Below are 24763 nucleotides of genomic sequence, written 5' to 3' on the forward strand. Positions count from 1 at the left end.
ATATAGAATAATTACAATATTTAGAAGCATTGACCTTTAAACATTTTTATAAGAAACCTCTCTATATAATTTCACCATGAAATACCTTTGAGGACCTAGTTTGATCATGTTAGGTTTAGTGTTTACAATACAAAAAGATTCATATAAGATAAACCTGGGCTTTATTACAAAAATGAATGGCTCTATCGGATGTTACATTGTGTGGAATTGTTGTGTCACAAATTGTTGTATTCAAGAGTGTGATTTGTATTGGCGTCCTATCCAAAGCTGACATCTTAATTTGTCCATTTTCTTGCAGCTTGAACAGAAGACTTGGGTAGTAGGAATGATTTGATATTATTTCGTAGTTTTGATACTTGATGTCCAAGGTCCATTTTGTTGAGTGCTCTCTATGGGTATACTGTATGTGGTGGTGAACCTTAATGTGAACAATAACTCTTCAAGCAGTGTACACAAAAGACATGGCATTGACCTCTAAAGGTATGACACAGTTTCATTAAACATGTTGTGTTATTTTATTGACCTTAAAAAGTTACACAATCCCCAAGGGAGGGATTTAGTACACTAAAACATTTAACAGCACAACTACACAACTGGGGAATCTTTTAAATATTATAGACTTTAACAAAATCCCCCTTGTAGGTTTTTATACTTCGCTTGCCATCTCTTACAGAATGACATAATGTCACAATAAGGAACAATGTTATTGAGAACCATAAGAAATCCATCATGTTTAGGGAAGACATTTCATGGACTATCAGTATTTCGTATGAAATATGTTCATTATAAACAGAGCATCCATTCGGATGACCCCCCCCACCCCCCCCCCTTTTTTTTTTTTTTTCTTTTTTTTTCTTTTTACAGTCTTCAGAAAACAGGCATTAGTGCAAAAATGGTATAACAAGGTAGTCCTGGCTGCAGTTTATCCATTTATTCAAAAGCGTGACACTTTATAATCCTTCCTACTCAGCGATGGAATATGACAGATGTTTTCTAAGTGAAAGAGAATCCCTCCCCCCCCAAAACTGATAATTAAAAACCTTAAAAATCACTGATTCTTGAGTACTGGGACAAAACAGGCAACACAACTGGAAAATAATAATAATAAAACAACTTTATGTACCAAGGAATTATTTTGGATGAATCTATCACATTTTCAGATGTTTTCAATTTGTTTTCAGAAAACCTCCTGTTTCTTCCATTTTCTCCTGCTTCTTCATTTTGACTATCACACAATATGTGTCAACACTGTCAGATAAAAAGCATGTAGCTGTTTATTATACGTTTTGACAAAGATTGAGGATACATGATTTCAAACAGTCAGCTCCATGATTTGAATAAAATCTGACAAGGTTAATAAACTATATTTTTAATGTATTAAATGCAGAAGCAATTTTGTTTTTCTGGTGTTACAAGCTACTAAAAAGACCTACTTAAAATGAAGAAAATAATCAAATAATCCCAAATAATTTATTTTTAATTTTGATATATTGTATATAAACCTATAAGTTTAAGGTAAAATATGGAAAGAGGACCTTCAAAAGTAGGGATAGATTTTAAACCTTATTAAATATGTATATATATTTTAAATAAAATAATGTTTCTTATTATTACATATTCTTATGATCAAATATACATATATTTTATATTTATATATTTGTACTATCCCATAGAGAAATCTGAAATTTCCCAATATATGCAAAACACATATATGAAATATATGTTCATTTATGTTTTCTTACTAATATAAAGTCACATACTTGTACAGTGCATCCGGAAAGTATTCACAGCGCTTCACTTTTTCCACATTTTGTTATGTTACAGCCTTATTCCAAAATGGATTAAATTCATTATTTTCCTCAAAATTCTACAAACAATACCCCATAATGACAACGTGAAAGAAGTTTGTTTGAAATCTTTGCAAATTTATTAAAAATAAAAAAACGAAAAAAAAAAACATCACATGTACATAAGTATTTACAGCCTTTGCCATGACACTCAAAATTGAGCTCAGGTGCATCCTGTTTCCACTGATCATCCTTGAGATGTTTCTACAACTTGATTGGAGTCCACCTGTGGTAAATTCAGTTGATTGGACATGATTTGGAAAGGCACACACCTGTCTATATAAGGTCCCACAGTTAACAGTGCATGTCAGAGCACAAACCAAGCCATGAAGTCCAAGGAATTGTCTGTAGACCTCCGAAACAGGATTGTATCGAGGCACAGATCTGGGGAAGGGTACAGAAAAATTTCTGCAGCATTGAAGGTCCCAATGAGCACAGTGGCCTCCATCATCCGTAAATGGAAGAAGTTTGGAACCACCAGGACTCTTCCTAGAGCTGGCCGCCCGGCCAAACTGAGCGATCGGGGGAGAAGGGCCTTAGTCAGGGAGGTGACCAAGAACCCGATGGTCACTCTGACAGAGCTCCAGCATTTCTCTGTGGAGAGAGGAGAAACTTCCAGAAGAACAACCATCTCTGCAGCACTCCACCAATCAAGCCTGTATGGTAGAGTGGCCAGACGAAAGTCTCTCCTCAGTAAAAGGCACATGACAGCCCACCTGGAGTTTGCCAAAAGGCACCTGAAGGACTCTCAGACCATGAGAAACAAAGATTAAACTCTTTGGCCTGAATGGCAAGCGTCATGTCTGGAGGAAACCAGGCACCACTCATCACCTGGCCAATACCATCCCTACAGTGAAGCATTGTGGTGGCAGCATCATGCTGTGGGGATGTTTTTCAGCGGCAGGAACTGGGAGACTAGTCAGGATTGAGGGAAGATGAATGCAGCAATGTACAGAGACATCCTTGATGAAAACCTGCTCCAGAGCGCTCTAGACCTCAGACTGGGGCTAAGGTTCATTTTCCAACAGGACAACGACCCTAAGCACACAGCCAAGATAACAAAGGAGTGGCTCCAGGACAACTCTGTGAATGTCCTTGAGTGGCCCAGCCAGAGTCCAGACTTGAACCCGATTGAACATCTCTGGAGAGATCTGAAAATGGCTGTGCACCAACGCTCCCCATCCAACCTGATGGAGCTTGAGAGGTCCTGCAAAGAAGAATGGGAGAAACTGCCCAAAAATAGGTGTGCCAAGCTTGTAGCATCATATTCAAAAAGACTTGAGGCTGTAATTGGTGCCAAAGGTGCTTTAACAAAGTATTCAGCAAAGGCTGTGAATACTTATGTACATGTGATTCTTTTCGTTTTTTATTTTTAATACATTTGCAAAGATTTCAAACAAACTTCTTTCACATTGTCATTATGGGGTATTGTTTGTAGAATTTTGAGGAAAATAATGAATTTAATCCATTTTGGAATAAGGCTGTAACATAACAGAATGTGGAAAAAGTGAAGCGCTGTGAATACTTTCCGGATGCACTGTACATACACTGATGAGGCAAAACATTATGACCACCTGCCTAATGCTGCTGGTCCTCCGCGTGTTGCCAAAACAGCACCAACCCGCTGAGGCATGGACTCTACAAGACCCCTGAAGGTGTCCTGTGGTATGTGGCACCAAGACATTAGCAGCAGATCCTTCAAGTCCTGTAAGTTGCGAGGTGGAGCCACCATGGATCAGACTTGTTGATCCAGCACATCCAACAGATGCTCAATCGGATTGAGATCTGGGGAATATGGAGACCAGGGCAACACCTTGAACTCTTTATCATGTTCCTCAAACCATTCCCGAACAATGTGTGCAGTGTGGCAGGGCGCATTATCCTACTCCTACTGAAAGAGGCCACTGCCATCAAGGAATACCATTGCAATGAAGGGGTTTACCTGGTCTGCAACGATGTTTAGGCTACGCAGCCCCATATGAAGCAGGGTGCGATGCATTGTGTGTTGTGACACATTCCTCCTGTAACCATCATTAAGATTTTCTGTGACTTATGCCACAGTAGACCTTCTGTCGCTTTGGACCAGACGGGATAGCCTTTATTGCACTTGCGCATCAATGAGACTTAGGCGCCCGACACCCTGTCGCCAGTTTGTGGTTTGTCCCTCCTCGACCACTGTTGGTAGGTACTCACCTCTGCTGACCGGGAGCACCCCACAAGCGTTGCCGTTTCAGAGATGCTCTGACCCAGTCATCTGGCCATAACAATTTGGCCCTTGTCAAAGTTGCTCAGGTCTTTACTCCTGCCCATTTGTCCTGCATTCAACACGTTGACTACGAGAACTGATTGTTCGCTTACCATCTAATCTACCCAGACCTTGACATGTGCCCGAGTTAGGAGATGATCAACGTTATTCGCTTCACCTGTGAGTGGTCATAATGTTTTGGCTCATCATTGTATATGTTCATATGGCCATATATTAGATTTCTGTATGGGATATAAAGTATTGAGTTATGGTCTGAGGACAGGTAGTTTTAGGGCTTGTAAGTGTAATATTGTCATTATTTTAATCATATAAAATAAAATGGTACATTTTAATTAACAAAATTGTAGTGATCATCTCTAATCAATTTCAAAGTAAAAATGCTGCTATTTTCAAGACAGCACGTTTTGTCCCACATCTCAAGAATCAGTGGATTTGTGCACTGAAAGAACTGGAAAAAATATAATAGTAATAAAAACAAATAATTTAATATGGCTGGACATTTTAAATTAGCCAGCATATATGGGTCCTATATGTTTCCAAACTCTACGCACATCTCCTCTCTATTACAATGAGAATAACAGTAGGTTACTAATGCTTTGACCAAGTTTAGATGATCTAGATGTGTCTGAAAAGCACTAGCAGTACATTCACAGTTTGCAAGCTGACAGTGGTGTGTCTAATACAGCAGAGATCTGGGATGGAGGATGGAAATCACTCTTGTCTCCTTCTACAACTGTACAAATTGTGGAGGTAGCAATGTATGTATTCTATGTCGCCTTGTTTTGTATTTGAGAGCACCTCTTTAACAGAAATAAAATAATATAATTTTTTTTTTTGTGAGACTGTCCATTCCATGAGAAAGCACCAGTAGAATCGAATTTTTTTTTTTTTAACAAATAATGCCATAATGGTGGTATGTTTTGTTGAATTTCATTATAACTATAACCGTCATTTACTATAACTGTCATTTGAAGCATCTTTACACTCAAAAGAAAAATTTCCAGGGGCGGTGCCACATATAGTGATTATTGTGGCCTTCAAGTTAAGGCCAGCAATGGTCACAAGCCAGTAAGTCAGTAGAGTCCGGAAGGACCTGAGAGTGCAGATTGAAACATGAGACACAGCGATGCATGAATAGGCAGAGGCAATGCAGCCAGTTTGGATTAGAAGACAAATAAGACCCGTAGTGGATACATTAAGCTATAAAGGACACCTACAAATGCATTTGATCAAGGGTTTTACCCCAAATATGATCGCCGATCACCTTAAATTACGTCCTATTGAAGTGACTTGTTTGTCTGCAGCAGTATTTTTTTCAGTGAATTATGATGAACTATGTTTTAAACATTTCTGTACTGGAAAATACAGCTGGGACAGTCTTCAAACTCGCTCGGAAGGTCCTGCCTGTAAGATTGTAACAGTCCTGGTGAAGTACAGTTTAACAGGTGGTGCCCCCTCCTGCCCTGGCTGTGCCACTACACGCTGGTGATGGAGGCCTGTTTCTCCGTGCGGTTGGCAGGCGGCTCTCGAATGGTACGGAAGCTAGGGGGCTGGTAGGGTGGAGGGGGTCTTTTGGTGCCAATATGTCCTGGACTCAAAGCCATATTCTGGCGCCTGCTATTTTCCACATTACTCGAGGTGTTTGAAGCGAGGCTTTCCCGCGTGCTAAAGTAGTATAGAAGGAAGGAGTAAAGAAAGAGAAAGATAATTAAAGAGTGTTATGAAGAAACCAGAAAGAGAAATTGATCAGTAACAGGGTTAATAGAGGGAACAAAGATGGGATTATTTAAGTTAACAATATGGATCTCTTATTATTAAAGAGATCCATATTGTAGAGACAGCACAGTTCAGGAGTGGAATAAAATGAGTAGAAGATAACATTTAAGACCACGACAACATAAGGAATACAAACATGAAAGACCAGAACATCTATAAAGGTTTAGGGTGATTATAGGGATTATTATTATAATTTGTTTTTTACTTTGACTAAAAGCATGTGTGATACTAGATTTTAGCCTTAACATCAAACCAAGTGGCATCTGCAAACAAATGATGGTACTGCTCTTCTCAGAACTAACTTCACTTTTATGAGCCATTTTTAGTTCACACAGGTGTCCTAGTAGAGTAACCACAGGTTCAGTTCATCCCATTAAATATGGACGTGTTTCAATAACTGGTAAAGTGTCCAAGTAAATGTTTTGGATGAAAAGTTTGTGCTATATTTCTTCAAAATAAATGCCACTTGTTTGATATTTTATTATACAGTGCAAGGAAAAGTATGGGAACCATTCGAAATTACCTGCATTTATGTATAAATTTACATTAAATTCAGGTTTGATCATCTTAGTTACAATACTGGACAAACACAATCTCTTTTAACTAATAACACACAAATTTTGTATTGTTCTAGTACATACTGAATACATCATTCAAACATTTACAGTTTAGGCTGGAAATCATATGCAAACCCCTAGGTTAATGATGTCAACAAAAGCTAATTAGAGTCAGGAGTTGGCAAACCTGGCATCCAATTAATGAAACAAGGTTGGAGGTGTGGGTTAGAGCTACTTTGACTTATAAAAAGCACTCAAACATTTTGAGGTTGCTATTCACAAGAAGCATCTGCTGACGTAAACCATGCCTCGCAAAAAAGAGATCTCAGAAGACCTACGATCAAGATTTTTTTTTTTTTTTTTTTGCATTAAGCTGGAAAGGGTTAAAAAGTTATCTTGAAGAGCTTAGATATTCATCTGTCCACAGTTAGACAAATTGTCTATAAATGGAGATGATTTAGTACTGTGGCTACTCTCCCTATAAGTGGCCATCCAGCCAAGATGACTCAAAGGGCACACCGCAGAATGATCAATGAGATAAAAAAGCACCCTACAGTCACAGCTAAAGACTTGGAAAGAATAACTGGAACTGGTTAACATCTCTGTTCATGAGTCTACTACACAGAAAACATTAATGGTGTCCACAAAGGAAGCCGCTGATTTCCAACAAAAACATTGCTGCGCATCTAAAGTTTGCCAAAGACCACCTTGACACTCCACAGCGCTTCTGGGAAAATGTTTTGTGGATTGATGAAACTAAGGTTGAATTGTTGAAGAACACGCAGCACTATGTATGGTGTAAAAAGGGCACAGCATACCAACGTCAAAACATCATCCTGACGGTGAAGTATGGTGTTGGGAGCATCATTATTTGGAGCTGATTTGCTGCTTCGGGGCCTGGACCGCTTGCCATCATCGAGGGAAAAATGAATTCCCAAGTTTATCAAGAGATCCTCCAGGATAATGTCAGGGTGGCTGTGCGCCAGCTGAAGCTCAGCAGAAGTTGAGTGATGCAGCAGGACAATGACCCTAAACACTGAAGTAAATCCACAACAGAATGGCTTAAAAAAACGAAAATCCACCTTTTGGAGTGGCCCAGTCACAGCCCAGACTTTAACCCAATAGAGATGCTGTGGAATGACCTGAAGAGAGCCATTCACACCAGACATCCTAAGAATATAGCTGAGCTGAAGCATTTCTGTAAGGAAGAATGGTCCAAAATTCCTTCTGAACAGGTCTAGTCCAAAGCTACCGGAAACGCTTGGTTGAGGTTATTGCTGCCAAAGCAGGATCAACCAGTTATTAAATCCAAGGGTTTACTTACTTTTTCCACAGCACTGTGAATTTTTAATGGGATGTGTTTAATAAAGACATGAAAGATTATAATTGTTTGTGTGTTTTTAGCTTAATCACATTGTGTTTGTCTTTACTTGTGACTTTGATGAAGATGAGATCACATTTTATGACCAGTTAATGCAGAAAACCAACTCATTCCAAAGGGTTCACATAATTTTTCTTGCCACTGTATAATGCAAAGATTATACATAGATTAAGACACATTTTGTAGTTTGGCTTAATGCTGCCTTCATGTGCATTCAAAATGATCATAAATATTTTTCCAACTCTGATTTTGCAAATGAATGCCCCCTCAAATCATAATTACAACTGGGAAACTCAGAGATAATTTTAATACGCGATTTTTCGAGTTGGGGAAATTAATTTGATATTGTCCATGTTTCTGACAACAAAGCAATTAATCGTGACTTACTTGTAATAATGACTTCAGAAGTGGGAAGTAGGATAATTCTTTGTGAGGCCACTGTAAATGAGTTATATTTACACTGGTTGCGTAAATAAAATAAAGTAAAAAATGTAATGATAACTGCTCAAATTTGAAAGTGGGATTCTAAATTTGAGTGTACACTTGTGGGAGTAAATATAATCAGAGGACAACAGAGCAATCTTTTTATGCCAGAGTCAAAGGCATATTTCTATTCTATGGAAAAATACATTCAGACAACACACATCCCTTCTCCAACTATAACTAATCCATTTAGCTTTAACTGAACACAACAAATCACAAGTCTAAACTAGCAGTTTTGTAATCATTATCAAATTGCAACTCTTCTGTAAACATCTCTATAAAAACAGGCTTTAACCATGCTTTAATGTCTTTCATTACCATTCCTGTATAGTTTGACATCTGTCGAATGTTGATGTGGATGTAAGTTAGCAAATCCATAATTTTTCACCTAGTTTAGTGTAATTATTTTAGGGAATCAGTGAACACTGCTATACAGAAAAAATTGCTTGGATTTATGTTTTTTCCTCTCTCAATATATTAGAATAACTTTCCCCATTATTTTATTTATTATTATTATTATTATCATTATTACTATCATTAAAATAATAAACAGGCTTCTTAACCATTTGATAGAACCTCATAGTAAAAAAAAACAAAAAACAAAAAACTGTTGGGTCCATAAAAAATTAAACCTTGTTTGTTATTATTGGTCAAAAGAAATACAAAAAGCAAAGAAATTATTTTTTTATTATTTTTTCCTGGGTGTGCCCATAATAATATTTGCCTTGGTTTTTGTAGTGTGTAGGACTATTACAGGGATGTGGGACATTAAATTTGTTTGACATCCTGCTGTTTAACTGCTGTACAGTTTTAGCTTAAATTAACTTTTTTTTTAATCATGTTTTTACAATGGCGTGTCACCAAAGTGGGAGAGGGGGGAATGAAAACACAGGAAAGAACTGCACAAAACAAATACATACGCAAAGGGTAAATATGGCAACTGAACCACAGTATGAAAAGCCACATATTTTAATTTGGGGGAAAACAAACAATAAAACAAAAATTCACAATTATCAATAAAATGGGGCACATTTTGTTCCTTAAAGGTGCACTCAGCGATTCCTGAGGAACACTGTTGATATTCGAACTCAACTGCCAAAACAACACCCCTCCCTTCAGTGCTCCTTTGGAAGCTCTGCCCCCCAAATTCATGCACGTGCATTGCCAAGGGAACGACAGTAACAGTTCGGTTTGCTGACCAAAAGAACCACCCCCTGTTGCTGATTGGCTGGAGTGGTGTTGTGTGGATCGGTCTGATCCACTTTGTTTTTGTCCCATTTATAGATCCAAATACTAGTTCCCTATCTGTCACTCACTCGACGTTGTGTCGATGTAGTGTCGATGTAGTGTCGATGTAGTGACACTAGGGGTCACTCTTGGGAGCCCCAAACACCTCTGCTTTTTGGAAAAAGGCCAATGGGAATTGGCGAGTGGAATTTGCATGCCACTCCCCCGGACATACGGGTATAAAAGGAGCTGGTATGCAACCACTCATTCAGATTTTCCCTTCGGAGCCGAGCGGTTGTGTTCAGCGAGCTGAATTACTCTGCCGATCCATTCACCTCGAAAAGCTGTTGGATTTACGGCGCATTACAGTGGCTTCTCCCCCTCTTGCACTGGTGAAGTGCAGAGAATGCCCCTGGGCACTTCAGCAGCTAAAAGAGTATATTCTTCCTACTAAAAGAGTATATTTTCCCTTCTTAAAAGAGTGGCATTAACGGAAAGCGTCTTTTTAAAGATGCCTCTCCGTTTGTGTATTTCCTGGTTGCGGTCGTTACGTCCCCACTTCCGATGGCCACAATCGCTGTCTTACGTGCTTGGGCGCTGCCCATGCGGAGACAGCGTTCACTGCAAGAGTGTGACCATGGCAACGTTGCGGTCACGGTTTTTCCTTCGTTAGAAGGAAAGACCACCCCAGCGGCTCCCCGCCTCGGTCCTTCTACCTACGGGTTTCAGGCTGCGTTGGTTAGCACTGGGGGCAATTTGGGAGCCACCCCAATGGGAGCCACTCCGCCGGGTAACTCCCCACGGACCTCCCATTCCCCAGTACGCTCGTTTGCCCCACTGGGTGTGGTCGCTCAGTCGCAGCCTGATGCACAGCTGGCAGCCATGCTTGCCCGGGTGGCTGCGTGTGTCGGGCTGGAGTGGAACCCTCCACCCCCCCTGAACCCTCGCAGCCTGATGATTGGTTCCTGGGCCCGGAGTGCCGCTCATGGCCGTGCCCTGCCCCGGTCCCTTTCTTCCCGGGGGTGCATGAGGAGCTCACGAGGTCGCGGCAGGCACCTTTCACTGTCTGGACCCGGTCTCTGAGCTCCTCCGCTCTCATGGAAAAATTTGTGGACCGTTCGACGCTTGTAAGAGCATTGGGGGAGGCTACGTAACGGCCTGGTGCGCTGGCTACGAGGCACACAGCGGTCTGCCCGTCTTGCACTGCCAGTCCACGTAACACAGTTCAGCTAGTTGTGGTGTTTTGTATAGGGACCCCTAGTGTCACTACATCGACACAACGTCGAGTGAGTGACAGATAGGGAACGTCCTGGTTACTTTTGTAACCTCCGTTCCCTGATAGAGGGAACGAGACATTTTGTCCCTCGTGCCACAACACTGAACTACCCGCTGAAATGGCCGGGACCTTGTCTTGGCTCCTCAGCACAAAACCTGAATGAGTGGTTGCATACCAGCTCCTTTTATACCCGTATGTCCAGGGGAGTGGCATGCAAATTCCTTTTTTCAAAAAGCAGAGGTGATTGGGGCTCCCAAGAGTGACCCCTAGTGTCACTACATCGACACAAAATCTCGTTCCCTCCATCAGGGAACGGAGGTTACGAAAGTAACCAGGATGATTTTTTTCAGCCCACCCACAGAATTGACAGCTAGCAGACTGTGAGGAGATATTTGCAGAATTTGACAAAAAGTGTATTGGATTAGAATAATTGAGTGCACCTTTAAATGTTTGAAATGTCTCATCAGTTCATCAGGATTTTGGCACTGAGCGTGTTTCTGCCTTGTAGGTTGAACTAAATAACAGTACAGTGCTTGTTTTTCTTCAGCCAATCACATTTTTTCTAAACACAAATTCAGGAAAATATCCACTTCATGAATTTCAACAGTTTAGGAGGTCAGATTCTTAAAAAACATAGCACTCTGTGTGACATTTTGAGTCTTTTTATTGTTGTTTTTTGTTTGAAAAACAAATTGTGCGAACCCAACCAAATATTTTCTGAGTCAGTAATATTGCACTGTGATGTCTTAGCACAAGGACATTGACTGAATATTGCAGTATGAGAGGTTTCAAGACATTAGGAAGATATGAGGTCAAAGGTCAGGGTGCAGGTTGAAAAGGAGGACAAGGATAACAGTCGGATGTAAAATTGCACCAGGTTGCACCATGTGCTCAAGTAAGGCCTCACACAAAAACCAATAGATATAGTGACTGAAGTGTGCTTATCCATTTTATATTCCAATAGTTTTGAGAACACAGTCAATTAACCAAACTGAGTTTGGTTGAGAACATGATGCAACAAATGCAGCACTTGCAGGAATACAAACATAATGTTCATTTCAACAAAAATGACAAAACGAACACCCAAAATAAACAAATTCAAACATAAATGAATGGTGTAATCCCTTTTAAAGATTGCAGTTGTTAAACTGATAGTGGTTGACCTACATTAAGGTGTATTCGGAACCTCTAACATGTTAAGGCCTCTCCCATTTTAGGGAAAACATTATTCATAGTACAGTAGCATTAGGCTCATGGCATACTCTATGTAAGTATGTGAACGCAAATGCTTCTAGCTATGCCAGTTCGATTTCACACATTGTTGCGTTCCATAATGTGTTGGAACGCAATTCATACCACAAAGCACGTTACATTTGGAGCATTTCCACATGGGGCGCAATAGCAGGAATTAATGTAAACTGTCTTCTTTTACGAGCATCGGTTTCAAGAGAATCTGCCATAGTGAGTTACTTGAACTGTCGACATGCTGATTTATAGTCACCTTCCCTATTATCACATCTGGTTTAATGTCACAGACATCTGAAGCTAACTCTACTGCCCCCTTGAGTACTAAGGTTTCTTTCCGGTACAGTTAAGTACAGTACGTTAAGTATGTACATGGGACTGCACACTTTTAATACATTGGCTAAGCATTTACGTTTGCCTGCTTGTATAGAGTATGTTTCTGGCCTTAATTTCATTCACAGAAGTTGTTACCACTGCTTAAAAAAAAATATTCATAATAATTGAATGTTTGCATGAACTGGAATTAAGCTAAGGCTCTACAGAATCCTGTCATGTCTATAAAGGCAAAAAACCCTAAATGTTCCTGGGAGTTAACTCTGAGATAAAAAGTATAATAGTGTATGTCTATTCATAGAATAGCACACCCCTAAATTCAGACACACTCTATTGCCAACAAAACAAATGAAAAAAAAAACAAAACCTTAAAGTGGACCTGAGTGCCTTACCGTGGGGAATTAAATCCACTGTCCACAGTTACACTGCTGGAGTCCATACTGTCCAAACGTGTAGAATGGACCGATTTTTTGCTGTTGTTGCTCTCACCCTCCTTGGGGCTTAGGAAGGTGAGGTTCTTTTCAAACTTCCGCTGCAGATCCCGCTCCTTCTCCCGGTCCAGCAGCCATTGCATTGTCCCTCCCTCTTCATGAACTTTCTCCTCCACCCTGTTCTTATGACTAGTCTCCTCAGAGTCATCGTCCGACACGTTGTAGTAGTCAAAGGTGGTTTCTGCACACGAAGCCTGCTCCTGAACCAAGCATGGTGGCACGGTCAGCGGTAAAGGTTTATCGAAATGCTCCTGATTCTCCAGCACCTCTGCCGACTTCGTGTGAGGAGACCTACCTATCGTACCTGGTCTTGAGAAGCTGTTCTCCACGTAGTCTGGAGGTTTGAACAAAGTCTCTTGGCTGTAAACCTCTGGCATTGTGTCCAAGTCACCTGAGTCAGGATTGTGTTGGTGCGACAATCGTCTATTGGGGAGAGGCTCGGGAGTCTGGCTTGTTATCGCTATGGGGATACTACTTTGTCCCTTTGTGGTTTCCTCTTTATATTCCATAGGGTGAGGTGGGGTAAGATGAGGGGTTTGTCGGTCTGAGGAGATTCCCTTCCAGACACTATCCGTAAAATCATGGCTGGTCCTTAGAAGAGGAGATGGGGCAGAGAGAGAGGCTTCATTTGCTGCAGTGCACTGAAAATAGTCATCCACAGCCGTTTTGGGAGAGCAAGACTTCAAGTCGTTGTAAGCAGGAAGACTTTCCCTGCTTTTACTCTTCTCCAGCATCCTGTAAAGCACAGCATCCTCTGAGGATCCTCTTCCAACATCAGGCACACAAATGTCAGAGTGTAATCTAGCAGCAGAAAGCATGATGCGGGAGTAGTGGGTCGCCTGTGCAGATGCCCTCAAAGTTCCATCATCGGTATAGTACCGACTTCTTTCATCAGGAATGCACTCAAAATCCTCTGGGCCACCTAAGTATGGACCACCAAGTGGCCCCTTGGAGTTGTCCATGGAGCGTGACCTTTCTTTAGCCTTGTCCGACCTCTCGTTTCGTGACTTTCTCTCTTGCGTATGACTATGACTTCGGTGGACTTTGGAATGTGACTGTGCCCTCGAGGGTTCTGGAAATGGCATCTCTGTCCTCCGCTTTGCTAGTTCTCCAGAAACATCCCACTCTGGAGCGGTGGTAAAATGAGACTCCATAATATTGGGGTTGCTGTGTACCATATTCTTCCCCCTATTCCGCTCCATGGACATCATAGTTTCACGCGGAGAACGTACCAATGAGGAACTGTAGAATTTGAAATCCCTATCATAGGATGTGTCCAGATTGGATCCCTCAAACGGATCCCCTCTGGAAGCTCGTGTTTTGCTATGGGAACGTGAGGCCTTTCCCTGCTGGGTCTTTCGATGGCTGCGGCTCCTTTTACTGCGGGCGCTCTGCTGAGCCGAGGAGTTCGCTTTGTTCCTCTGCGCCTTCTCCTCCTCCAAGCGCTTCATTACGGCTGTGTGGCGAGCCAGGTTCTCCACCGTCAGATCTGGATTGATTCGACGGATAATCTCCATCTCCACCTCTCTGGGAACAGTGGTGGGTGTCTCCTCGTCCCGTAATGGCCACTCCTCAGGTGGAAACTGGGCGGAGAATGTGGCGAGGTGTTTCGTCTTGTCCTTCTTGAAGCTCAGCCTGAAGAGCTTCAGCCCAAACTTCTTGGACTGCTTCTCCCCACTGCTGCTGCTTCCATCTTTGTTTTTACTGTTTGTCTCTGTTTTAAATGGAAAACTAAGTGTACTTTTACTCTTCTCTGATGGGGGGTGTTGAGGGGGTGGTGACACAGGAGAAGAATCTTTATGCTCTTTAGACCTTCTTTGTAAGTTTGAGGTATGTGTACTAGGTATTTCCTCTCGATAGCTGTTGTTATAGGAGTCACTGTGGATCTTGTGGTGAGTTCTTTCCCGTATGCAACCGGAGGTGGAAGGGGTCATGGTACCCGAGTTAGGAGAGGTACACGGTTGCTGCTGCATCCGGTCCGGTATCCTCTCGTCCAGGTGGTACCACTTGCTGTTAGTCCTAATGAGGGAGGGTGTGATAAAGTATGTTTGCTGGGTGACGATGAAATAACCCTCCGGGGTGGGGTAGATCTTCCGCTCTCGGACCAGCATATTGAGCGTGTGCCGCAGAATCTCCATACTCGGAGTGGGTACGCCTACCAGAGAGACACAAGAGACAGAAGATGATCAGGTCCAATGTGGAAAAACAAAACAGCTGATTTTATTAACACCAACAATACTCGCATAACACTAAAACGACAATCTTAATATGATGGTTCTGTTATAGTAATAACACATGAAAGAGGCACTATATGTAATAACGAGTTCTTTACAATAACCATTCATCACATTTACATTTTATCTTGTGCAATACTGTATGAATGGGTGTGTTTAATGCAGCAATTAGACCCGGCTCAGTGGTGGCTGCCTTCACTGTATGGTTGACTTGTTTAAGAGCTTTGCTCCTCTGCCAACATTACTCCCATTTACATCATGATGTTCTTAAAAGCAGCCTGGTATGACGCAATCGGGGGGATTGCGTCACACCAGGCTGCTTTTAAGAACATCATGATGTGCAGCAAAAAACAAAACAAAAAAACGCATCAGGCTAACAACCCGTTCAAACGTCCACATTTCAGAGGGAGATTCTACAATATATGTCTCTGTCTGTGCTATAAAACTCTCCAGTTTGAATACACTTAGATAGATATTTGTATCAGCAGAAGTGATCAAATTTGTGACATCAGTTTAACAGGAAATAGTTCATAGGATTTTTTTTTCACTTCTGGACATTTTGCTAACAGTAAAGAAGCATCCACATGTGTTCAACAAGCTGTTCAATTGTTATATCCACTCAGCTTCATCAATTGCAGTACATGTGTAGTCCAGTGGATGTCTCTATGGTATGTAGGCAAGGTGGAGAAGAGTTGCCTGTACTTACATCATGGTTGGTTGCTTAGTATCCCTGTCAATGAGGTGCAATCCTAATTCATACTTACAAACACTCTCTCCCTACCTCACACACACACACACACATACACAAAAATGCACACACTTAAGCGACTGTCTAATACAATCGAGAACAACAGCCTTTCATTTATCACAGAAATTCACTTCTGTTGCAAAGTCCAAGAATATTTCTCAGTGGTTCTGTGAAAGACTGAGCTGAGAAGTTGAGATCCAACTTTTGCAAACTTGGAAGATCCTGTTAAGTTGTTTGCCGATGCATTACTATTGACTACTGTGCACATGTGCATGATGTAAACTTTTAGAAGGCACTCCATGTCAAGGATGGACATATAAAATGGGTTCTTTTTTTACATATATTGAAGATAAGTTCAAATTCTGAATTCTGATTGGATAAACCATGTTTGAAGCCATTGTACAACACAGCAGATAAACACCAAGTTGCATACATAAACATAATATACCAAGTTGCTTTATTGCATGGCAACCAGGGGTGTCTCTAGGATTTGAAAACATCAGGGGCTTGTATCCAACTATAAGCTATGAATGCATATAAATAAAAACTATGTACATTTTGTTTTCCACATTTCTGGCCTTCTAGACTTTCATAAATCACCAATGAAGTAAAATACAGTAGTGTTCCCTTGTTTTGTATGGGGGATCCAGAGGCATGCTCCCCCATGATACATTTTTAAAAGAACAGCACCAACATTTCTACATTTTCTTGTGTAGCTTGAATGTAAATATGGGAAACAATGCATCTCTATTTCAAATTATAACATTTTTCACAGATTTCTTTTACTTTAAGGTGCTACATATATGAAATCAAACTTAATTTAAATAACGCCTTATTTCTATGAGATTAGTTATGAGATTTGAATAATTTTCTGACTGTACCCATGAGTAGGTTACTTTACACTGAAGCTTTACATCACCCTGTAGCTCAAGACCATTTGCCTACTGAAGCTAAGCAGGGTTGAGCTTGGTCAGTACCTGGATGGTTGACCTCTTGGGGAAAACTAAGGTTGGTGCTGGAAGAGGTGTTAGAGAGACCAGCAGGGGGTGCTCAACCTGTGGTCTTTGTGGGTCCTAATGCCCCATTATAGTGACGGGGACACTATACTGTAAAAAAGGCACCATCCTACGGATGAGACGTTAAACCGAGGTCCTGACTCTCTGTGGTCATTAAAAATCCCAGGGCATTTCTCGTAAAGAGTAGGGGTGTAACCCCACTGGCCCTTCCTAATAATCCCCATCCATTATTTGGCTCAATAACTCTACCCTCTCCTCTCCACCAATAGCTGGTGTGTGGTGAGCGTACTGGCGCACTATGGCTGCTGTTGCATCATCCAGGTGGATGTTGCACACTGGTGGTGGTTGAGGAGAGTCCCCTGTTCACTGTGTAAAGCGCTTTGAGTGTAGTGTCAGAAAAGCGCTATATAAATGTAACATTCATTCATTCATTCATTCATTTTTGAGGTCCAGACTTTAAAGCCCTTTTACTTTCCCTTATATTTACAGTGCAATGCCATAAGAATAGGTAAGACCATGGATGGCTCCTTATTACTGTGGTTAGGTTACCCTTTAGTCTTTACCCATCAGTGCTGTTTAGCTATTTGAGATGTTTGATTTCCTCAATAGCATTTTAAACTAGACAATTCTGAGTACAATTCAAATGGGCGCAATAGTTTTGTGGTAAGCACCGAGCTATCGAGGGAAGCCCAGACGAGTAAGAGCATCAAGCCTGGTTTTCGTCTTGAGAAGAATTCAACTATCGTGTATCAAGTATAAATGCCTTTGGCTTTTGAGAGCAGTGCAAAAGATGCGCAGCAGTGCCAGGCGAAAGTATAACTGCAGTTTCACGTGAGTGATTTTGTGATGGCTCGCGCAATACCCACGTGAAAATCAGGCTTGAATCGTGTGTGTTTCAGATGAGGAAGCATATTTACCACGTATAAAGCGACAAATGGCTGATGAATATCATTAACTTTGCAGGGAAACCGCAGCAATAATGAACACTTAACTTCTGCATCAGTTCCACTCAAACACCTGCAATTCCAAACAAAACCATTTAGGGCTGGACCAAAACCATTCGGAGCTTGAGTCCCAAATATTTTGACCTAGCGATGCGCCTGATGGCAACTATAAACAGTCCACAGGCCATTCAATGAAATAATAAATAAAAATTATTATAATTCTTTTACAACTGTTTTAAAAAAAAACCCACATGGATTGTACCACGGATAAGAGGGTTTTACCCACTCGGCTTCATGCAAACACCCCTTATAGATGGAAAAATCACTGTAGCACACAGCTTATTGCTTTAGTGTAGCCTATATGTACTGACCTGGCCAAGCAAACATACTCATACCCACAAAAAAAATCCATAAAGGAATCTAAAGACACATCAGCTCAGACAAAGTTTCCACTAGAGAAGGATTTGTATAATTAATAATTGGGTACCAGCATTCACTGGTGTCTAACAGCAGACCCACATTCAGTGTAATGCTAGAACCTCCCTTTACTAACCACTGATAATTTATCGTCTATGAAGCACATTGAAACACTTCTGCAAAAAAGTTTTCGAAAACATGAAAAACAATTTGCCAAAAAATTTGTTTTTTCTTTTTAGACTACCAAAAACTATTAAATGACTACACTGACAATTAATCAGTTTTGGTGGGGTGGTGAAAACATGCTGTTCAGAAATCACTATACTTTACTTTTTGATGTTAGAAATAATGTGTGTTTTTTTATGTCTGGCTACAATCTCCAAACAAACAGGCTTTCACTGTAATCAGTAATCATTAGATGTTGAGTGGTTCAGCAAAAGATAAAAAGAGAATCTGAATATCTGAATTTCCATGGAACCTGTTTTTGCAATAGATATTTTTGCATGGGTATCATTGGGCAGGACTTTAGGTTATTTTCATGTAAAAATGACAAAGGGCCATGACATAATGCATAGAGTGAGCTGTGTCCCAAAAACAAGTCAAGATGAGGAAAAACTTGTTTATTAAAGGGTGTTTGTGAGACACAACTTAAAGCCAAACAATGACACAATAAATAATTCAACTGATGTGGTTTCACAGGTGTACGTATGGTTATTTTCCAACTGCTTCAAATTTGTCTCACCCAATTACATTTTATAGTCCGAACTATCACCTGCATAAACAATGTTTCCCATAAACTAATAAAGGAAATGTAATTAAATGGCATTTTAAAGATTTTCAGTCAGACTCACTGATGTTTTGAGTTATCATTGATAGGGAACGTTACCTGGGAAGCATGTTGCTAGGTGTTCGATGAGTGTCTCTTGCGTGACAGTCTTCCGGGCGGAGTTCATGGCAGAGATGGCCAGGCACAAGATTTCTCCCAGCGGGATGAACTGGGATTGGCTGATGGGAGACATGCTGATGGGAGACACATCACCTGTAGGGGCACAAAGATCAGAGGTCAAAAGTTAACTCAGTGTGGGAAAAAGGTTATTGTGGTGGGTTTCCGGAGTGAGGAACAGGTGGCATGACTTTCTGTAGTGGACGAGGAAGAAATTTATAGCTTTTAATGTGGAAGGTCACATTTGCTGGCGTTAAATTTAGACTTTGTCCTAAAGCTGGAACACAACCCTTACGAAAAAGTACTGTGGCCATCCCATGGTACAGTGATGATATCAGAAGTAGTACCATTTACATTTATACATACCATATATATTGTATGATTAACATATTCATGTATCCATGGTATTTAATGGTATTTTAAAAGAATACTATGGTACTTTCTAGAAATAGAACTTACTGAACGGCACTAACTGAATTAGACATACAACATGATGCACTCCTGTGACAAAATGTTGCATACTACTATATGGAACATTGCATTTTATGCTGTTACACATACATTTATTTTTTCAAAATAGTAGGCTGTCTACAGTATATACTGTGCAGTTTTCAATAAGTTGTAAACTAGTATTCCATTCCGAAGTTACATAGCCAATGTTTTTAAATCTTAGTTTTTGGCTAAAGGTCCAAACACATCAAAAGTGCTGCACAATAAATGACAAATTCGACCTTTCACCTCCTGAAATCAAATCTCCACCCTTGACACAACTTGATCATCCTTAACTACCGACTTAACATAACTGACCCAAATTCTGTACAACTGTACAAGATCTCACCCAAAAATAGCACTGAACATCTGGTGCTCAAGTGTCAGGCAAATACTCTGGAAGAAGCAACCAGAGGAGGCAGAGCTCCCTGCCAGCAGGCTCTGGCACCTGGGTAAGCAGCTCAGCATGGATCTCTGGATCTTAGGATCCAAATCAGGCTTATCAGGCAGGCAAAGCGAGGACAAAAACACAGTTACACACCTTCCTGGCCAGTAAAAGAACATCAGTAAGCTGATTAGAACAAAAAGCACATGTGAGTATTGCACAGGTCCATGGCAGTCAGTGTTTGGGATTGATTACCGTATTTGCTAACTGTCCTGTTCTTACAACAGCTTACAGTAGCTGTTCAAAAACAGTCTGTATGAATGAGGGGATGAAGATGCAGGAAACTGATGATGACCATGAGAGGAGAGCAGGTTGCACTATCACACACACAGTATAGATACAATATAGGCTACATGGGTGTCCCATATGCAGTTTTGCTTGGTGTCATTAGCCCATGGTGCAACTGTCCTGGAAGTTGTCAAACCAGTTTACATAACCCAGGTTTACAAGGGACATGAGGTCAACAGGACACCAAACAATTGTAGTGAGCGGTGTGTGTCCCTTTACAGACATACAGTATCCACAATAAAGAATAGCCTGTTGTAAGGGGTCAAACGAGAAAACCATGATGGAGCACGGCCGGCACTGAATCAGCTGATCAGCGGGAGAGCGAACAAGTTCTTCTCTCTCGCTCTCCTCTCTCTCTCTCTCTCTGTGTGTCTCCGCTCACCCTTTCCCTCGTCTCTCCCCCCAGGTTCACAGGAGGCGGGGTGGACCAGCAGCTGACAGAACGGCGGGAAGGGCAGCGTCTCCCCCCGAGAGATGTGGGGGGGGGTTAGTCAGACCGGTGGCATCCCGGCCTGAATCGGGCGGGGGAGGAGTGTGATGAGGATGAGGGCGTGGCCGGGCCGTGCTGGAGCACGGCCGGTCCTGAATCAGCTGATCAGCAGGAGAGCGAGATAAGGGGCGGCCGGAGATGCCGGATCAAGAGAGAGATGCACGCTGCCGTGTTGCTTGTGTGTCTGTTTATGTTTGTTTAAATTCATTGTTTAAGGTAATTTATGCATTAAAAGTTTATGTTGATTGTTCAGCCGGTTCCCGCCTCCTCCCTGCCCGACCTTTACCTGTTACAATGATTATAATCATGTAATCCGTACATGATTATAAGCAAATAAGCAGACTGTATGCCCACAGGCCACCTACAGTTCGCTCACTCACTGTCTGATGCATATGGTACAGAGCTGGCTGTAATCACCAGTTCCAAAATTACTGGCTGGCTTTTCCGAACTTCTCAGAGTTGGGGTACACAAGTTTTTACAGTCTGCCTGAACAAAGTGGTTTTCACATGGAACCAGATTGAAACTGTGGGAACTTTTGGAAAAACTAATCACTGAATCGGTTTATGTTTGTCAGGTTTGTGGTATTACAACTTTGAAAGATATTCTGAGTTTTGTTTGAAGACCTTAATAACAAGTAAACTCAGTAAGGGCCCTGTGATTAAAATTAATGTATGATTGCAAAAATAGTAAAATTAAAATCATGATATTTCCTAGTGTGATGATTAAACCACAAAAGGCTGTGATTAAATAAATATACAGTCTGCATGTGCTGTGCACTTCAAAATAATTGTGTGAAGCTGGCTGCTCATTCACATTGGTCCCTTTCAAGGCTAAATAGTCTCTGATCATTAGCATCACATGCGCTCTGTATGTAGCAGATTACAGAGGGCAGAGCACCCCTTAAACTTGAAATGCAATGGTATGTTAAAAAGTAATTTTTCTGTTTTCATTTGATTAAAGTTCTAAAAATTAATTTGATTAGACCCATGGTACTAAACAGGTGGCCCGCGGGCCACATCTGGCCCGAAAACCATCTTATTGTGACCCGCGTGATGTTGCCATCACATAAAATGATTTAATGTGTATGAATTTTGAGGCCGCCATCTTGAATGTTTTGGGTTGAATGGATCACATGACCGCCTCATATGACAACAAATACATAATCATTTTCAGATCTCCATTTCCCCTGTCCACACTACAACGTGAAGATGCCGTTTTCAAATGTATCCAATTGGGATACAATGATCATTGGCAATTTCCATACATGTCCCTAAAATCGTCCCCTAAAGGTGCTGTAAGTGATTTTTTTCATGGAAAAGTACACAAAAAAATGTTCGTACTCCCTGAAAGATATTAATGAAATAAGTGTCCTGAGATATTTCACTGGTCTCTGTGACAGCAAACAAAAATGTGTCCATGGGCCACGCTCTCTGACACATTCTGCCTGTCAATCATTTTGCACGTTCTCATAGTATTGTAGTTGCAGTGAATTATTGAAGCTTAATGCCATTTTTATGCCATGTTTTTCATACTAGTTGTCAGATGAGGGTGCTGTTTTGCTACTGTTGTGTTTGACAACTGTGGGATAACGGTTTTCTGCTCAGTGTCGGTCTCTACGGTATCTTTGATAAATTCAACAGCTCAGCTCGTGGAAATTCCAGAATGGGAGAATTGCTTACAGCACCTTTAACACCAAAGCATTTTTCCACACACATTTTTGCCTCACTAATGATGCCTTTTGAGTACAAAGCAACAAGAAATATTTAAAAAACTGTCAAAATTTATGAAGAGATATTGAATGTTTTATCATTTCTTTTCATTAAATATTGAACTTATCGTTTCAGAGCATCCAGAGAGTGCAGGTATTTAACTAATAAAATTTACCAAGAACATGCTAATACTAGGGGTGTAACGATCCATCAATCTAATCACTAACGATGCGATGTCTTCGATTCAATGCATAAACATCTGTCTATTTTTTTAAGATAACCTTTCATCTGACATTCTCATGCCAGCCACATCTGTACGCATTTCCGTCAGGCAATGCAGAAACCTTATGATATTCATCTCGTTTTATAAGCACCAAATGTGCTTCTCATGTCATGTGGGACATGGATGTGCAAGGAGTGACTGAAGTGTTTGTTGTGAAAAGGCTTTTAAGGTGCTGTTTCTATTTGACCTATCTCTTACAATGAGTTTTGTTGGTGTAAACTTATATAATCAGGTTGATTCAGTGATGGCGATATTTTTTACTTGAATCAAACCAGTTGATTTAGCTGTTACTACTAGTGATCGACCGATATGGGTTTTTTAATGGCCTATGCCGATATCCAGAGAGCAGGGTGGCTAATATGCCGATACAATCCTGATATATCACACAATGTAATATAGTAAATAACATAAACATAAAATTGCTAAAAAATAATAATAAACTCTTATTTCGCACTATTTACTCAATTTCACACAAAACTTTAACTTGTAAAAAATAATCTAAAAAAACAATATTGTATTTTACATGGTAGATTGCAGTTTCTTCTGATTTCTGTTTAGTCATCAAATTGTAGTAATTTATTTGCACATGCAAAAATTGTTAATATATTAGGAAAAAGGAAATAACAGTAAACACAGTAGTCCAGCAACCATGGATGGCATGTCCACATTAGCAATCGCATCCAGCGCAAGCAGCAATCTCCTGACAGTTTAAATGGCCTGGATCGCCTACTTGGATTGTCACAGACTGACTGTCATGATTTGTGAATCAGAGGAACTTTTGATCCTGATTCTAAAGTTTTTGATTCTGGCTGATGGAATACGCACTTCAGAGGAAGATATTAGATGAGCGCTCGAAAGGAAGAAAACACTGGATTTTACTGAGATTCGTGAATTACATCTATTTAAACGAGATATCTGCATATTTGCAGATGGTATATAATAGATATTTTATTGATATTTGCCTTTTATCATTAGAAAAGTTACAGGGAACTGTTGAGGAGAGGCTGATAGAATACATGCTTTAGAGGTAAATAAATGAGCGTTCCACAGGATGCTGGATCTGCTGAAGTTGTGTGAGGTTGGTTTATTACATCTGTTTAAATGAGATATGCGCATATTTGCAGATGATATATGATATTAGTTTTATTGATATTTGCCCTAAGACCCTATTTTTTTTCTCACTGTTTAAGTATACTTTGGCTTAAATGGCATATACAGATCAAACTAGGCCTTGTTCCAGAAAAAAAAAAAAAAAAAAAAAATCCTTACACAATAGCTGTAGTGATAGAGGACAAATGGGAGGTTCTGTGCTCTACTTCCTGAGTGAGTCTGCAAGCCTTTGATCTCTCTGATGGTCCATGCTTGTTTGTGATGGTGTTGATAGCTTCAACAGCAGGATACCAGCAGCTCAATGCATTAACCTGTTGATGTGCATCCCCCCCGAACTGATGTCACTTTGCTTAAATTAGTTCACATTTACTATATAGTCTAGTCAAAAAAGAGTTAATAATGTTGACAAATTATAAAGATGTATAATTTGTCAACATTATGAAACATTTTGAACAGCACACTATATAGTAAATGTGAACTCATTTAAGCAAAGTAAAGTCAAACCCATGGGTGGGGTCAATGAGCATCAACAGGTTAAAATTAGCACCGAAACTCAAACACCTGCAACAAACTGTCATTGTGTGTTTAGACTGACACTGACAGTTTACACCTGGTATTAAGACATGTTTCGTGTGATCCGATAAAATGTGGTCAGCATTAATACAGCTGTAAATGGGGTGCAAAACGTTTTGTGATCAAATCACAAAAAACACATATGGAGGTAATCAAAAACGCATGTGACCACATTGCATAGAGAGGTGTAA

The 24763-nt window shown here is 40.6% G+C and overlaps 1 protein-coding gene across 2 annotated transcripts in view; it reads right to left on the bottom strand.

Moving 5' to 3' along the window:
• Nucleotides 1-840: 840 nt before the first annotated feature.
• The window catches only part of LOC127412711 (storkhead-box protein 2-like), a 137160-nt gene continuing 113237 nt past the window's right edge, over nucleotides 841-24763 (bottom strand). For both annotated transcript variants that reach the window (XM_051649300.1, XM_051649301.1), the window contains exons 2-4: nucleotides 19128-19280; nucleotides 12784-15037; nucleotides 841-5778 (exon numbers count right to left, since the gene is read on the bottom strand). In XM_051649300.1, the coding sequence (XP_051505260.1) occupies nucleotides 5589-5778; nucleotides 12784-15037; nucleotides 19128-19280 (2597 nt within the window). In that variant the 3' untranslated portion in view covers nucleotides 841-5588. The remainder of the gene's footprint in view (nucleotides 5779-12783; nucleotides 15038-19127; nucleotides 19281-24763) is intronic.

Source organism: Myxocyprinus asiaticus, chromosome 22, assembly GCF_019703515.2.
Source record: "Myxocyprinus asiaticus isolate MX2 ecotype Aquarium Trade chromosome 22, UBuf_Myxa_2, whole genome shotgun sequence".
Lineage (NCBI taxonomy): Eukaryota > Metazoa > Chordata > Actinopteri > Cypriniformes > Catostomidae > Myxocyprinus > Myxocyprinus asiaticus.